The sequence below is a fragment of the Schistocerca serialis genome, chromosome 1 (genome assembly GCF_023864345.2).
Source record: "Schistocerca serialis cubense isolate TAMUIC-IGC-003099 chromosome 1, iqSchSeri2.2, whole genome shotgun sequence".
In the NCBI taxonomy this organism is placed as follows: domain Eukaryota; kingdom Metazoa; phylum Arthropoda; class Insecta; order Orthoptera; family Acrididae; genus Schistocerca; species Schistocerca serialis.
This window is the reverse complement of record NC_064638.1, coordinates 240,256,145-240,274,103: the sequence shown is the minus strand read 5'-3', so window position 1 is coordinate 240,274,103 and position 17,959 is coordinate 240,256,145. Positions and strand designations below refer to the sequence as shown.

Genomic DNA, 17,959 nt, shown 5'->3' with positions numbered 1-17,959 from the left:
CATTTTCAATAGTCAAACGACTGTATGAAGGAGCGATTAAAGGACCTGCTAGACAGCTGCGTTATGTGGGTTGCATGGGAATCAGGCGAAATGTAATCCAGGTCGTTCGGATAGTTTTGAGCATGACTGTACTTCGTTTACAATCCGATTAGGTGCTGGGTTCGCATGCCTGTCAAAAGCTTTATATGATGGCATTTCGATTTTAAACATGAGCATACCTTGTTCCTTGTGAATGACACCATATTAAACGTCGTTGGGGGTAGTTCCCAGGACGGTAACTGTTATGACAGGATTCCAAATTCAGTACAAACATTTTCGTCATTTATTTTCAGGATCTGAATTGATAACCGATACTGGTGCAAATGTCTATACTTCACGTGTCTTTATGCCTAGAGATCCGGTCTCAATAAGGCACAAACAAAGCTTAGCTTAGTTAGCAATTGCTGTAGGTGCTGGGTTTGAATCCAAGTCCAGAAGGACGACGTTGGCCATGTCATTTAAAGTTCAAATTTGTGTACACGTAGCTGTTGATGTGATACGAGAAGAATGATATTGCTGGTGATTCGCTGTTAATGTTGAGATTTTCTTAGAGTGCTTGTTGCCGTTAATCGCCTTTTTCTACTGGTTCGTCCAATATCCAGTTTCCACAGCCACTCGCCATTGAGCGACCTTCAGCACGTGGATGGAAAACCTGTTAGAGAGCGAAAAACTTTTTTCCAATTGTCGTACAGCTTTGTAACTCTATATATTGTCTCAAGTATTTAATTTTGACTAATGATTACTGTACGATACATGTAAAATAATCTGTTTTCTCAGAACTTTTGGAATGTCACTTGTTGTAATTGAGGTTAGTTTATGAGTATTATGGGGTGTCTCATCGCTAAGAACGTGTTTTCTAATATGTTTTGTATGACGATATTAGTTGACGCTTAGACTGACTGCCATAAAGACCTTTGGTCTCTTAGTAGTCTCTTGCGGTACCCATTGTGTGTAGTCAGACTGTACCAAATGGGGTTTTCGTGTTTAGAGGACCTGCAACACAGCTACGTTATGTTGGTTGTATTCGGCAGTGACCCACTTTTTTCGCTGTCAAGTGTACATTGACACTAAACTACGGGCAGCTCCTCCAACGTCCACACACGGCATCCACATATGGTATCTATCGCAGCACTGCCATGAAAACACAGAACAAGCTAAATACGTAACTTGCAACTCTGCTGGAGCGCAAAATCGAATATTCTGGGTTCCCTGAAGATATTTTCTCCAAAATTTGTACAACTGTGACTTATGTCAGAGTAAGCACTGTGGGAGGAAGCCCCTCGAAGCAGCTCAAGGGATGGGATTGAGAGTTGGAGTGGGAGCGACCTTAAATTTAATAATTAGCGAACTCTAGAACGCTTGTCGCAAATAATTCAAAACAGCTGACATTACGCAAAGACTTCAGAAAGTAAGCTACCCATGTTGCCTGATGCTAAGACCATAGCGTAGAACAATGAGTTGTCAGAACAGAACAGAATGTAATGTATTGCGAATACATAGAAAGAAGGATCCTTTATTGTATGATTATATGATAGCGGGACAAACACTAGTGGCAGTTACTTCTGTAAAACATCTGGAGTATGCGTACGGAACGATTTGAAGTGGAATGATCATATAAAATTAATTGTTGGTAAGGCGGGTGCCAGGTTGAGATTCATTGGGAGAGTCCTTAGAAAATGTAGACCATCAACAAAGGAGGTGGCTCACAAAACACTCGTTCGACCTATACTTGAGTATTGCTCATCAGTTTGGGATCCGTACCAAGTCGGGTAGACAGAGAAGATAGAGAAGATCCAAAGAAGAGCGGCGCGTTTCGTCCCAGGGTTATTTGGTAAGCGTAATAGCGTTACGGAGATGTTTAGCAAACTCAAGTGGCAGACTCTGCAAGAGAGGCGCTCTGCATCGCGGTGCAGCTTGCTGTCCAGGTTTCGAGAGGGTGCGTTTCTGGATGAGGTATCGAATATATTGCTTCCTCCTACTTATACCTCCCGAGCAGGTCACGAATGTAAAATTAGAGAGATTCGAGCGCGCATGGAGGCTTTCCGGCAGTCGTACTTCCCGCTAACTGACTGGACTGGAACAGGAAAGGGAGGTAATGACAGTGGCACGTAAAGTGCCTTCCGCCACGCACCGTTGGGTGGCTTGCGGAGTTTAAATTTAGATGTAGATGTGGAACTCATGTTTCAGATATCCTGCAGACACAGTTCTGTTGGAGAAAAATTAAAAGGTGCATCACACTATGCGAGTGAAATTGCATGACAACTGGGAACGTGCTCCGATGTTAAAGTAAGTGGGACAGTACGATTGTTATGTCAAAACGTCTTCTGGTGATATATGGGCCGAATACAGTGCCGAGTCCAGTCATAGTGAAACGGTGTCAACAATCCGACCAGGCCCGCGCAGACATAGGTGATGATGATCGGGAAAGAAGGCCCTCAAAATAGACCGCAAACGACAATGTCTGGGCAATATTTTCGGCAAGTTGAACGACCATCTTACAGGAAGAGATTTTCCAACGATGAAGACGTTCACGCAGCAGTTCTCGAACGGCTCTGTGTCCAACGAAGGGATTTCCATCGTGAAAGAGTTCACTGATTGGTAGGACGAACTACTTTTGTTTGCTCAGAGTTGGTGAGCATGCAGAAAAATAATGTCGCATATTTGTATCGCTTTGAGATGTAGTGTACCTGTGTTCCGTGGCTTCGAATGGATACTTATCTGGCAGCCTTCTATAAACCAGTGAAGCGTCAGCACAGATATATTGCTGCAATGTGGAGCCTAAACAGTTGGAGCATGTGGTCTGAAGAATCGCGGTTGGGCAAAAACGTTTATTTCTGGGGTTGGATCAGAACCGCTCACTCACTGGAATGAAGTAGCTCTTTTTCATGACTCACTATTCACCCTACACTTATTACAATAAATGAAAGGGATCCATCTTGCCTTTTTAATTCAGATCACTCTACCTGTATATTATGTTACCCTATTTAAATATGTTTTGGAAGAAAATACTACATCTTACGTAGTTTTAAGATTTGCAAGAAGCCCTACAGTTCGTCTATATTAAAAATACAAAAATGACCAACAATTTTTCAACTTGGGAAATTACTTACCTATTTGCATTTACATCACAATAAAAATCACAGTAAAAATAATCTCTGTGAAAAGTTATTACTGTGGCTTCACTATTCATAATACTCGAATGACAGCACAAAAATACTACAATATTTCTGTTTTGTGGTACTTAAATATTCAGAGTGAAAAAAAAACACTTCTCCTTGGACGCACTTGGTTGAGTGCACGTACATTTTTCAAAACATCTGTATCTCGATTTACGTGTATGACAACAGAAACATGTCTATAGTGTTCAGCGTTCACTCCGAAACACCTTCTTGGAAAACTCTTGCTTTGAATCACTCGGACATGACACCTACAATGGTTTTCACTTTCCCCAAGTAAATCCAGCATTGCTAGTATTTAATACAATTTAAAGCAAAAGAACTATTTGTAATGGGAAGACGAACATAATGAGTAATAGATAACCAACTTAGTAATACAAGGAAAAAAACAGAAATTAAAAATTTTCCAGGTTGTATGTGTTACTTTCATACTCTGCGCTGCTCGACTCTTTTAGATCTAAATCCATTTCATTTTTCAGCACAACATGTAAATTTAATACTACAGTTCACAGACCATTTAGACAGTGTATTGTGAATAATAAGGATTATTACTAATACTCTGCAGTGAATTCTGTAGGTGTGGCAACCTGACGAGCCACTGATATTCACCTACTTGCGGGAAGAGCGGCTTAATCGTGAATCCATAAAGAACGGCGTTGTCCCTGCCACTAGAGAGAACATTGCCAAGGCCAAGAGGAGCGTGGACTCGTTCGAAGCAATTGGAGGTTGGTACAAACAAAATAGTTTTGTTTTTACTTATTTCGGACAAAGTAGGAACCTCGCTTTCTTTGAATATTACTTACTGGTAAACCCAAGTAACAGTGCCAGACACACATTTGAATCCCTTTATAACTGCTTCTATAAGGTGGAAGAAACCAACGTGGTAATAAGGTCAAGACAGGGCAGAGGATTTCGATATCCAGTAAAATTTTCCAGATAACCACAAACCGTAAATGCATCGTTGTGGAGGTATGACTGTAAAACGACAGTCGCCCACATGAGGGGCTTGATTGTCGATATTTCCTGTCTTGTTAAACATGAGATAATATTTTCTTAAATTCAAAAGTCTGTATTTATAAATTGAGTTACTTTTTTTACTAAAGTAAATAAACTTAGCAGTTAATTGGAATGATCAGACACTGTACTACTCATAGCAGAGCATTTATAAAATGAAATGTATTTACACATTTACTATGTTGTGTGGCTATGCGTATGGTTTTAAGTATTGTTTTGGTTTAAATGAATGTAAATCATGGTTGTGTTTCACGTCATTAATATTTTATTTTGTGTTAAATATTTAAGATTATTGTTATTTTGTCTGAAAAGAAAAAAAAACGGTAGAGGTAATGACTGAAAATGATAACGGTTAGGTTTTCGGCTGTAGACAGCAGCCCATCAGCAGTTATAGTTCTACCTAATAGCCGTAGCATGTTGAACGGCTCAATGATTAGGATCAACATAAGATTAGATCAGCTGCTTGTTTCGGGTGCTGAATCTCATATAGGTTTGGTTTCTGTTGGTGCTGTTGAAAGGTATTGATTTGAAAAAGCTATCCTACCTTTCAACAGAAATAGGAAAGCGAAATTGTCAGGGTTAGTAAGAGAACATTTAATCGGGGACACTGACATTGATGGGCCTATGACTATAGTCACTGGAGCCACGAAAGCACCTTTTTTAGGGCACATTTAGATTACAGGCTGTGAGAACTACATACACTACTGGCCATTAAAATTGCTACACCACGAAGATGACGTGCTACAGACGCGAAATTTAACCGACAGGAAGAAGATGCTGTGATATGAAAATGATTAGCTTTTCAGAGCATTCATACAAGGATGGAGCCGTTGGTGACACCTACAACGTGCTGACATGAGGAAAGTTTCCAACCGATTTCTCATACACAAACAGCAGTTGACTGGCGTTGCCTGGTGTAACGTCGTTGTGATGCATCATGTAAGGAGGAGAAATGCGTACCATCACGTTTCCGACTTTGATAAATGTCAAATTGTAGCCTATCGCAATTGCGGTTTATCGTATCGCGACATTGCTGCTCGCGTTGGTCGAAATCCAATGATGGTTAGCAGAATACGGAATCGGTGGGTTTAAGAGGGTACTACGGGACGTCGTGCTGGATCCCAGCCGCCTCGCATCACTAGCAGTCGAGGTGACAGGAATCTTATCCGCATGGCTGTAACGGATAGTGCAGCCATGTCTCGATCCCTGAGTCAACAGATGGGGACGTTTGCAAGACAACAACCATCTGCACGAACAGTTCGATGATGTTTACAGCAGCATGGACTATCAGCTCGGACACCAAGGATGCGGTTACGCTTGATGCTGCATCACAGACAGGAGCGCCTGCGATGGTGTACTAAACGACGAACCTGGGTGCACGAATGGCAAAACGTCATTTTTTCGGATGAATCCAGGTTATGTGTACAGCATCCGAGTTTGGCGACATCGCGGTGAACGCACATTGGAAGCGTGTATTCGTCATCCCCATACTGGCGTATCAACCGGCGTGATGGTATGGGGTGCCATTGGTTACACGTCTCGGTCACCTCTTGTTCGCACTGACGGCTCTTTGAACAGTGGACGTTACATTTCAGATGTGTTAAGACCAGTAGCTCCACCCTTCATTCGATCCCTGCGAAACCCTACATTTCAGCAGGATAATGCACGACCGCATGTTGCAGGTCCTGTACGGGCCTGTCTGGATACAGAAAAGGTTCGACTGCTGCCCTGGCCAGCACATTCTCCAGATCTCTCACCAATTGAAAACGTCTGGTCAATGGTGGCCGAGCAACTGGCTCGTCGCAATACGCCAGTCACTACTCTTGATGAAATGTGGTATCGTGTTGAAGCTGCACGCCATCCGAGCTCTGTTTGACTCAATGCCCAGGCGTATCAAGGCCGTTATTACGGCCAGAGGTGGTTTTCCTGGGTACTGATTTCTCAGGATCTATGCACCAAAATTGCGTTAAAATGTATTCACATGTCAGTTCTAGTATAATATATTTGTCCAATGAATACCCGTTTATCATATGCATTTCATCTTGGTGCAGCAATTTTAATGGCTAGTAGTGTAATACTGAAAATTTTGAGCCTAACATACGTGAAGTTGAAAGGAATATAGAAACAAACATATGTTGTTGTTGTGATCTTCAGTCCAGAGACTGGTTTGATGCAGCTCTCTATTCTACTCTATTCTGTGCAAGCTTCTTCATCTATGAGTAACTACTGCAACCTACATCCTTCTTAATCTGCTTAGTGTATTCATCTCTTGGTCTACCTCTACTATTTTTACCCTCTACGATACACTCTTTTACCCTCTACGATACACTCCAATACCATATTGGTGATCACTTGATGCTCAGAAGGTGTCCTACCAGCCGGTCCCTTCTTTTTTTTTTTAGTCAGGTTGTTCCACAAATTCCTCTTCTCTAGAATTCTGTTCAGTACTCCTCATTACTTACGTGATCTACCCATATAATATTCAGCATTCTTCTGTAGCACCACATTTCGAAAGCTTCTATTCTCTTCTTGTCTAAACTATTTATCGCCCATGTTTCACTTCCATACATGGCTACACTCCGTATAAATACTTTGAGAAAAGACTTCCTGACAAATCTATACTCGATGTTAACCAATTTCTCTTCCTTAGAAACGCTTGCCTTGACACATCCAGTCTACTTCGACCATCATCAGTTATTTTGCTGCCCTAATAGCAAAACTCACCTACTACTTTAAGTGTATCATTTCCTAATCTAATGCCGTCATTATCACCTGATTTAATTCGACTACATTCCATTATCCTCCTTTTGCTTTTGTTGACCTTCATCTTATATCCCCCCCCCCCATGTACCATGGACCTTGCCATTGGTGGGGAGGCTTGCGTGCCTCAGCGATACAGATAGCCGTACCGTAGGTGCTACCACAATGGAGGGGTATCTGTTGAGAGGCCAGACAAACGTGTGGATCCTGAAGAGGGGCAGCAGAATTTTCAGTAGTTGCAAGGGCAACAGTCTGGATGACTGACTGATCTGGCATTGTAACACTAACCAAAACGGCCTTGCTGTGCTGGTACTGCGAACGGCTGAAAGCAAGGGGAAACTACGGCCGTAATTTTTCCCGAGGGCATGCAGCTTTACTGTATGGTTAAATGATGATGGCGTCCTCTTGGGTAAAATATTCCGGAGGTAAAGTAGTCCCCCATTCGGATCTCCGGGCGGGGACTACTCAAGAGGATGTCGTTATCAGGAGAAAGAAAACTGGCGTTCTACGCATCGGTGCGTGGAATGTCAGATCCCTTAATCGGGCAGGTAGGTTAGAAAATTTAAAAAGGGAAATGGATGGGTTAAAGTTAGATATAGTGGGAATTAGTGAAGTTCGGTGGCAGGAGGAACAAGACTTTCAAGACACTGTCCATTCCGTTCAACTGCTCTTCCAGGTCCTTTGCTGTCTCTGACAGAATTATAATGCCGTAATTTTTCCCGAGGGCATGTAGCTTTACTGTATGGTTAAATGACGATGGCGTCCTCTTGGGTAAAATATTCCGGAGGTAAAGTAGTCCCCCATTCGGATCTCCGGGCGGGGACTACTCAAGAGGATGTCGTTATCAGGAGAAAGAAAACTGACGTTCTACGCATCGGTGCATGGAATGTCAGATCCCTTAATCGGGCAGGTAGGTTAGAAAATTTAAAAAGGGAAATGGATAGGTTAAAGTTAGATATAGTGGGAATTAGTGAAGTTCGGTGGCAGGAGGAACAAGACTTTCAAGACACTGTCCATTCCGTTCAACTGCTCTTCCAGGTCCTTTGCTGTCTCTGACAGAATTATAATGTGATCGGCAAACGTCAAGTTTTTATTTCTCCTGCATGTATTTTAATTCCTGCTCTAAATTTTTCTTTTGTTTCCCTTACTGCTTGCTCAATACACAGATTGAATAACATCGAGGATCGTCTACAACCCTGTCTCACTTCCTTCTCAACCACTGCTTTCCTTTCATGCCTCTCTACTCTTATAACTGCCATCTGGTTTCTGTATAAATTGTAAATAGCCATTCGCTCTTTGTATTTTTCCCCTGCCACCTTCAGAATTTTAAAGAGAGTATTCCAGTGAACATTGTCAATAGCTTTCTCTAAGTCTAAAAATGCTAGAAACGTAGGTTTGCCTTTCCTTAATCAATCTTCTAAGATAAGTCGTAGGGTCAGTACTGCCTCACGTGATCTAACATTTCTACAGAATCCAAACTGTTCTTCCCAGAGTTCGGCTTCTAGCAGTTTTTCCATTCGTCTGTATAGAATTCGTGTTAGTATTTTGCAGCCGTGAGTTATAAACATATAGCATCAAAATAAAGGAGGTTTAAAATATCAGATGAAAGACCTTCTGATTTCTTTAGATGAATTAGAGCCACTAAACAAAGTTGATGTAAACATGTGTTTTTGAACATCAATTGATAACAGATTCCGGACTGCTTAATATGGATAGATATAGCTTGGCATCTAGTTACTTCAGAACAGATAAAGAAAAAGGAGGTATTACCACTTTCATCAGAAAATTGCGGTGGTATGGAGCAAGTAAATAGGAGACAGTCAGTTTAATGTTAGGTGCTGTGAGAATCATCAAACCGGTGGGAGAAAGATGGCTGGCAGAAAAGACATGGGAGCAAGCCTTTCGTAAATCTGTGGGAGGCAGGTGTCCGGGAGAAATTCCACAGGCCGAACGGAGCCGTTACAGCTGGCGACATTCCCCAGGGGTCGCCACAACGGCGGATAATGGGTCATCGAATTTTGCCCATACAAAAAGTTGGAAATGGCTGGAATACGAAATCACCCAGTCACATCCCTGTACTTTAATTATACTGCCCTGTTTTTTATAAAGAATAATTATTACATTCAGGACACGTGGATAAAAGTAGCCTATCTTCGGTTAAGCTATCTGCGGGCATTTATTATGGTAACAAATCTTCAGATTGCTTTCACTCTTCGACTACTTGTTTGTTTTTGTACTATTGTTTAAAGCAGTTAAGGTACAAGAATTACTGAATCAGTGAAAGTGAAAATTTAGAGTGTTTTTATTTTCTATTTCCTTTCCTTTATCCCATACCTTCGCAGGGTTGTCATGTTAAGTTTTAAAAATATAATGATAACAATCTAGACCCCATAAAAGATTTTATTTTAAAAAGAGACGGTGAGCAGGTTCTGTAAATGCAGTATCATGAAAGTAATTAGAGCACACACGAAGATAAACGTAACAGGAGAAACTGTATAATTAAGTTTAAGTAAAAGAAGAGATACCCTTCCTGACTGCTGTAGCTGGCGGCATAGAGTACTGACTGCTCTTGTCTGGCGTGGAGGGCAGCTCTTGCATGACGTGGAGTTACCGTCCATAAATTGCGAGAGCTCAGCCCACCGTCTCCAGCATTACGTCAGTGATAGCCAGAGACCGTGAAAGATTAATAAAATCAGTAAAAATACGATTGCAGGTATGAAATATTTGGATATGGGACACAGTTACGTAAGTATAAAAATAAACTTGCGAAAATATAATAAAATAGTATGTCAAAGAAGGGTAATAAAGAAATAAACCATTAACATTCTAGCTAGACCGAAAGTGCCATCTATGAGGATTTGTGCATGATGTATGTTGAGCAAAGATTACTTACAAGGACGCCGCCAGAAGCCATACTTTTGTATCTTTCACTTAAAACAGGAACACATCGATCTTCCCACCGTTACCAGGGTTATTAGTGGTGTGTTTTTTAGCCAGTTGGAGGTCGGCATGTGATTCCTCATCTAAATTCAAGACAAAAGTTTACCTAGTAAAATCAGATCGGGTACATTTTGAAAACATGCACAAAAACGAGGAGCTGGTAACACTGTCACATCGTGCAGCGCATCGGAATGTAGAGAGGATCGTGTATCACACCGCTATACCGCAATAGCGGTCGTAGCTCACTGAGTAGGCTGCTAGGACATAATATCCCTCTCCAGCGTGAAGCTCTGGGTCGACTCTTCGTCGGTCTTTTATTTTTTTTTTTTTTTTTTGTTTTTTTAGACGTCTGTTCTCTGGTTCTCGTCGTTTATAGGCAGAACATCATTTTGTCACATGACGGTAGCGTATCACGTACAGTGGCGTCTAGTAAACTACATGCATGTGTGCACTAACCATGCAGTGGACAACCTTAACTCGTCCTGCCAAGCTCGTGCTCGGCGACTTCCCGATGGAATATGTAGTGTTGACAGATTGCCAACACTACGCACTTTATTTAAGGGAGGCGGCCATTAAACAAGCAGGCGGACTTGATGGTCTGAAACAGGACGCTCGATAAATGCTATAAAGAAAAGTACGTTGCTACTGAAATACTTAACTTTAATCCACCATTTGTATACAGCGTTCTTGATGAGACATTTCATACGATAACTATCAAAATATGTAAGGCTAATGGCGCCTTGCTAGGTCGTAGCCGTGGACTTAGCTGAAGGCTATTCTAACTATCTGCTCGGCTAATGAGCGATGCTTCGTCAGTAGTCGCTAGCAAAGTCGTCCGTACAACTGGGGCTAGTGCTATTCCGTATCTCGAGACCTGCCTTGTGGTGGCGCTCGGTCTGCGATCACACAGTGGCGACACGCGGGTCCGACATGTACTAAATGGACCGCGGCCGATTTAAAGCTACCACCTAGCAAGTGTGGTGTCTGGCGGTGACACCACAGAATACACAACGATGAACACGCCGATATCCTTTTGTGTTGGATGCATTCCATAAACAAGCTGCTTCTGCTGCTCGTGCGTACACCGCGCGGTATCGTCAAAGCGCTATGCTGATAACATTATTGACATTATTTTTCGTAGCCTGGAGCGACGCCTTCGGGAAACCGGTAATCTTCGTCCACAAGTAATGGACACAGTTCGTCCAAGAACAACATGTACTCCACAAACAAAGGACACGGTTCTTGAAACGGTTCACCAGCCACCTCAGCGAAGTCCCCGTGATATTGCAAGGCAATTCCAGATATCTCAAAGACTGGTTGTTGAAGTGTTGCACGATGAAGAACTTCATCCACAGTAGACGTTATCTCAACATCACGAAGTGAAAGTTAACGAACATTTTATACATTTCGTGATCTGGACTGACGACTAGCTCCACTCTTGAAGGTATTTTGAACCTCCACAACAGTCATTATTGGTCAGAACACAACTAAATGTCACATGTGAACGTGTCTTTCAGACACGCTTTGGCAAAATCTTGTGGGCTGGAATCGTCGGAGGAGTGCTTTTGGGCCCTTATATATTGCCGTACAATTTGAACGAGCCAGTGTATCGTACGATTCTTTTTCAGTACATTCCCTGACACTTGGCATTCAGCGACAGCTGTAGTTTCGGCATGAAGGTGCACCACCACACTTTGGAATTATGTGCATAACTATTTAAATGAAGCATTTCCAGGGAAATGCATTGGTTATGCACGTTCAATGTTCTGGTCTCCAAGCTCCCCGGACATTCATCCGCTAGATTTTTATTTGTGGAATCGCTTCAAGGAACAATTTATTAGTACTCCACCCACCCATGTGTACCACCTAATAGCTCGCGTGCTTGCCGCTTCGGCAATAGTGGATGCAGCTGTGTTGCATGGGGGCCAGCAAAGTATGGTCCTATGAGTGGCGAAGTGTCTGCAGATGTGAAATTGAACGTTTCTCATACGTGAACATATTGGCTCTGTGAGATAAGCCTGGACGTCAAACGTACAGGACGGAATTATTGTGCGTAGCTTAAAGTGCAATCTAGACTATCTTACCTATTGTATTCTTCATACCTCACAGGATACAGACAATGTTACTGTAATCACTACTATATTTTTTTTAGATTTATTTGTTTCATAGAAGAAACAAAATGGTTGTTTATGTCTGTAAGAAGGTCATGTAATGATGTAATTATTAAATAAGGATAACAGTAACAGAAATAAGTACATAAGATACTGGATTGTGGAGGTGTAAGTTGGTTACAATTTGAAGCTTTAACCGAAAAATAAATATCTGCTGCAAACTCGACTCGAATATCGACGAGTCTGGATATCCATTCCCTCCTACATTGCTTCGTCACATTGAGCTAATGGGACCCCTCCAGCAGAGGGCAGAGTTCATGCTACCTTTTCTTCGTCGTGCTGCACGCAGTTACAGTGAGCCCAGAGAATTGTTTTTTAAATCGCATTTCTATTAAGCCTATTGCTGGGACTAGGCTCTACTATATGTAGATACCTTTTGTCTTGATATGAAATGTGTAGCATTTTTTCTTCAACCTGTATATTATGCAAGCCTGTTTTTATATTTAAATGACTGTGGCCGCGCTCCAAATACGTCATACCACAATTATATTTTTAGTGATTTTATTCGTATTTGACGGCCTTTGGATATCACTGACGTAATATTGGAAACGGTGGGCTGAGCTCTCGCTATTTACGGACGGCAACTGCACGTCACGCAGCATCTGCGCTTTACACTACGCAAAAGCAGTCAGTGCTCCATGACACCAGCTGCAGCAAACAGCAAGAGTATCTCTTAGCTTTTTACGTATAGTGTAGTTGCGTAATTTTTTTTAGTGTTATGTTTATCTTCATGTGTCCTCTAATAAGTTTCATGTTTCTCCATTTACAGTGTATGTAACTGTCTGAGGATGATCAGACGTTGCTATAAACCTGTCACCGTTTCTTAAAATGAAATATTTTACGTAGTCTGGACCGTTTTTATTATGTTTTAATAGTATTTTATGACAGCTGATATTTCCTAAAGCCATGTTTCAAAAAAAATTTAATTGTTAACTTTTGTATTCGGCAATGTTAGTGGTAAAGGTTTCCCAGGCATCGTTCCTCTCCCCACCCCTTCTTCCCCGAGACGAAATGTATGTACACCACCTCCCTGCGTCTGATTTTATCCCATGTGAAAGTATGCGAACGTTTTAGAAATCGTTGTGAAGTGTGTAAGGGAAGCGGGTACCAGTCCAGTATGCATCAAGTCGGATGTGGAAAACCAACTAAAAACCACATCCAGGCTGATCAGCACACTTGCCCTCGTCGTTAATCCGCCAGGTGGATTACATCCGAGACAGGCATGTCTTCTACAATCGCGGGAGCAGCGTACTAACACGAGCGGTTATCAAGATTGTTTAAGATTCTCAGTATTTTGATAAACTGTTTAATAATGAAGTGAGATCCGAGACATGTTTAAAGAAGTAAAGTTTTTGTGAAATATTTCCGACATGAAACAGCATTAAAGAAAACACCCCACCGTACCAGCACAATAAAATTATTTACTTAACAAGGTAATGACAGAGCGCACGTTTTTATCAACGATGTTGAGCCATACCTCCACGTGTCGATGCATGTGTGGGTATGACACTTTTCTTACTGTGCTACTCATGAGTAAACTACAGATACTTTTCGTTCGATACCGTGCCTCTACTTCCATCAACTCATTGAAATTAATAACAGTATGATACTCTAGGAGAACATACTGAAAGAAATGCCTCTGAATTTTTTATGTGACAAGTTATAAAACTTTTTAAATAAAACAAACGTTATTAATTGTGAAACTTCATTGTAAATGACCATCAACTTTTTAATATTATACTCACTGCTACAGCTTCGATCAGCGGACTGTTTCAAGAAGAAGTAAAGCGTGTCTTGATCGGAACCGGTAGCATTGAGCTTAAAATTAAACAGGTGACGGTCATATATAACGAACTTCCACAATTATTTGGCAGTTGTAAAGCGCTACTTCATCATAAATCTAAATGTTATTAACATTCTACATCTTTGTTCTCCACATACACATATCGTCTGACACTAGAGGGCTCCAAATTGTAACGTCTAACATCTCAATGTGTTATGTAACTATCTTAGTCTGCGTGAATCAGAGTGCTGTAATCGAGTTTCGAATTCGAAGAGTTCGTCCACACATGGAGCAACCCGTCCTTTAGAATTACAGTGCCAGGCCACACACGAGCGCTGCGACCTCTGTCAACAATCCAACACCTTGGATTCACTGTCATCGATCATCTTCCACACAGTCCTGACTTGGCCCCATCCACTGTTTATCTCTTTTCAAAATGTAAATAACACCTTCGAGGACTTTACTTTGTTAGTGTTGACGCGGTGTAGGCAGTGGTGAGGTCGTGACTCCGTCAAAGGAGTCAAACATACTACAATGACAGTATCAACAAATTGGTCTTGTTGGTAGAAAAGTGTTGATCACCGAGTTGAATTTTAGAAATTTTTGGTAAGGACTATGGGACCAAACTGCTGAGGTCATCGGTCCCTAGGCTTACACACTAAATAAACTAACTTCAACTAACGACAAAACACACAAACATCCCCGAGGAAGGACTCGAACCTCCGACAGGGGGAGCCACGCGAACCGTGACACAACGCATCACACTCACGGCTACCCCGTGTGGGTGCCAAGGTGACTGTGGTGAGAAATATACAGGGTGTCCCAAAATAATATATACATTCTTTTAAACTGAATATCTCTTTAATTAAACGAGATAGAAATACAATGCAACGTTTGTGGTGTGCCTGAAGGTTCAGCTAAAGGTGATAAACGTGCAAGATGGCCTCCTTCCGCGACAACACATGGTCGACAACGACTTAAAACAGAGCGACATGACAAATGTATCGTTTCTAATGGTAGTGTAATGGTCAAGTCTTTAAATTACTGAGCCCGTAAAATTGTATGAACACTGCTTTGCATATCTCAGTCTCTCGAGAGCACTGCCTCAGATATTACTTCGCACAATTTGTCTACGCCTGGATCACTGCACCAACACCTTCATTGTGTGTTGAACGTCTCTTCCTTCCACACTGTCTCTTCCTCATATTCAACCGTTCCGTCAACATCTCACATTCTTGTAATTTTTGCCCTTGTTGTTGGTGGTGTTCCAAATTCAGACCTCCAAAGTCGTCGTACCTCACTAACGTTCTCAGTTTTCTGTTGATCGAATAACGCCATATTTGTGATGTTTAAAGCTTTCCCGGCGTACTGATTGTTCCATAAAAACACGGGAGAACTGCCGGATATCAGTAACGTTCTGCCACGACATTTCGGCGCAGAGTCTTCTGGCCATCTTCAGGCGAATGCCACTGTAGTAGTACTGGCGAGTACGCGCTGAGCTCCGCTATTTAAAGCCTTCTGAGGTGACATTGCGCATGCGCTGCTCAGCGTGCGCGTTCATAACGGCTCCGTGCGCTGCGCCTCGCGCCCTCCACTGTGAAAGCCTGGCGTATCGGTATCAGGTCGATTTCCATCTTTATGCAGATAACTACGTCGACTACGAAGTTTCTCTATAACAGGATTCCAAGCAGAGTTTAGCTGATAACCGCTATATCGATTAATGAGAGTCTCGTTGTCAGACAATCTTATTTCCACAGATTCATTGATAATCGAGCTCCAAAAGTTTGACGTATGGGCCAAAATTTTTGTGTCGTCGTAATTCATGGAATGGTCTGTGGAAATACAATGTTCGGCGATTGCGGACTTGGTGGGTTGGAGAAGGCGAGTATGCCGTTGGTGTTCCACAATGCGTTCCTGCACAGTTCGTGTCGTTTGCCCTATATATGATTTGCCGCATTCACACGGAATTTTGCAAACACCTGGTTTACGCAGGCCCAGGTCGTCTTTAACGGATCCCACCAGTGATGAAATTTTGGAAGGAGAACGAAAGATGACTCTCGCTTGATACTTTCTCAATATTCTGCCTATCTGTGAAGAAATATTCCCAATAAATGGTAGATAAACAGTCGACCTGAAAGCCTCTTCCTCTTCCTTGTTCCGTCGTTTGTAGGTCTTCATCACTCTGTTCACTTGCCTAGGTGAAAAGCCATTCTTCAAAAATACTTTTTGCAGGTGTTCCAGTTCCGCTTGAAGACTGTTGGCGTCAGAGATAGTATGGGCACGGTGGACCAAAGTTTTGAGAACGCCCATTGTTTGTGCTGGATGGTGGCAACTAGTAGCTTGTAGATACAGGTCTGTATTAGTGGGCTTTCTGTACACCGAGTGACCAAGTGTGCCATCACTCTTCCGTCGCACCAAGACGTTTAAAAATGGCCACCATCAGCACAAACAATGGGCAGCATTCTCCTGAAGATGGCGACCAGTTGGATCGCCGAAATATCGAATCAAGTTGATTTTAGGATACGGCACCAAACCCGAAGAGATTTTCAAGACTTATTACGCAGGGAAAGCCTACGAAGTCACAGTGTATTCATTATTTTGGGACACCCTGTGTATATATAGACATGAAGTGCGGTATCATGTATCGATACGACCCCACGGGCGTCAAACCTGGCAACAGAATCACAAGTTCCCATCAGATGCCGACAGCGGTCGCGTGTGATCTGCCGGACCCAATGGTGTGCGCCCGCTGCACCACGCATCCAGTGGTTCTGTACCAGGAGCGCCGCCTGCCATCGAGATATCACACGGCCAGTGGTAGCCACACGGCCGACTTGCTGCGTGACGCTACGCAGGCACCACCTAGTGATAAGCCGAACACCATCGACCGTGTTTTTAGTTCAGAGAGCCTCTTCCTTGCTGACATTGAGAGCTGGCATTGTTTTTAATGAGGCTTCCTACGTTTGGAGAACAGCAAGTTAAGTTAGTCTTGTTTACTGTGTTAAATTGTTCGCTAGTCATTTCTGCTCCTGTCCAGCTTTGCTACCATGACAGTTTCCACAGGACTCTGTAGCCCACCTCCCCTTAACGTTATGTAGGAGGCTGCACACCAGGTTAAGAATCAAGATGTATAATGTTAATGAGGTCTGTTTTATTTTTAAAAAAGTTAAGAATATTCGTATAAAAAATTCGGAGGCATTACTTTACAGTATGCTCTCATACTCTATGAATGGGGTGCGCCACATTGTTTTCTTCTTCTATCGGAGTTTGCTACATTACACTAGATGCTACACTCCTGGAAATGGAAAACAGAACACATTGACACCGGTGTGTCAGACCCACCATACTTGCTCCGGACACTGCGAGAGGGCTGTACAAGCAATGATCACACGCACGGCACAGCGGACACACCAGAAACCGCGGTGTTGGCCGTCGAATGGCGCTAGCTGCGCAGCATTTGTGCACCGCCGCCGTCGGTGTCAGTCAGTTTGCCGTGGCATACGGAGCTCCATCGCAGTCTTTAACACTGGTAGCATGCCGCGACAGCGTGGACGTGAACCGTATGTGCAGTTGACGGACTTTGAGCGAGGGCGTATAGTGGGCATGCGGGAGGCCGGGTGGACGTACCGCCGAATTGATCAACACGTGGGGCGTGGGGTCTCCACAGTACATCGATGTTGTCGCCAGTGGTCGGCGGAAGGTGCAAGTGCCCGTCGACCTGAGACCGGACCGCGGCGACGCACGGATGCACGCCAAGACCGTAGGATCCTACGCAGTGCCGTAGGGGACCGCACCACCACTTCCCAGCAAATTAGGGATACTGTTGCTCCTGGGGTATCGGCGAGGACCATTCGCAACCGTCTCCATGAAGCTGGGCTACGGTCCCGCACACCGTTAGGCCGTCTTCCGCTCACGCCCCAACATCGTGCAGCCCGCCTCCAGTGGTGTCGCGACAGGCGTGAATGGAGGGACGAATGGAGACGTGTCGTCTTCAGCGATGAGAGTCGCTTCTGCCTTGGTGCAATGATGGTCGTATGCGTGTTTGGCGCCGTGCAGGTGAGCGCCACAATCAGGAC

General features: G+C 43.1%; 1 protein-coding gene across 1 annotated transcript in view; it reads left to right on the top strand.

The window, feature by feature from the left end:
- Positions 1 to 17,959, top strand: part of LOC126466722 (inter-alpha-trypsin inhibitor heavy chain H4-like) — a 210,487-nt gene that overhangs the window by 132,280 nt on the left and 60,248 nt on the right. The window contains exon 8 of the mRNA XM_050096404.1: positions 3,793 to 3,940. Coding sequence (XP_049952361.1) covers positions 3,793 to 3,940 — 148 coding nt within the window. The remainder of the gene's footprint in view (positions 1 to 3,792; positions 3,941 to 17,959) is intronic.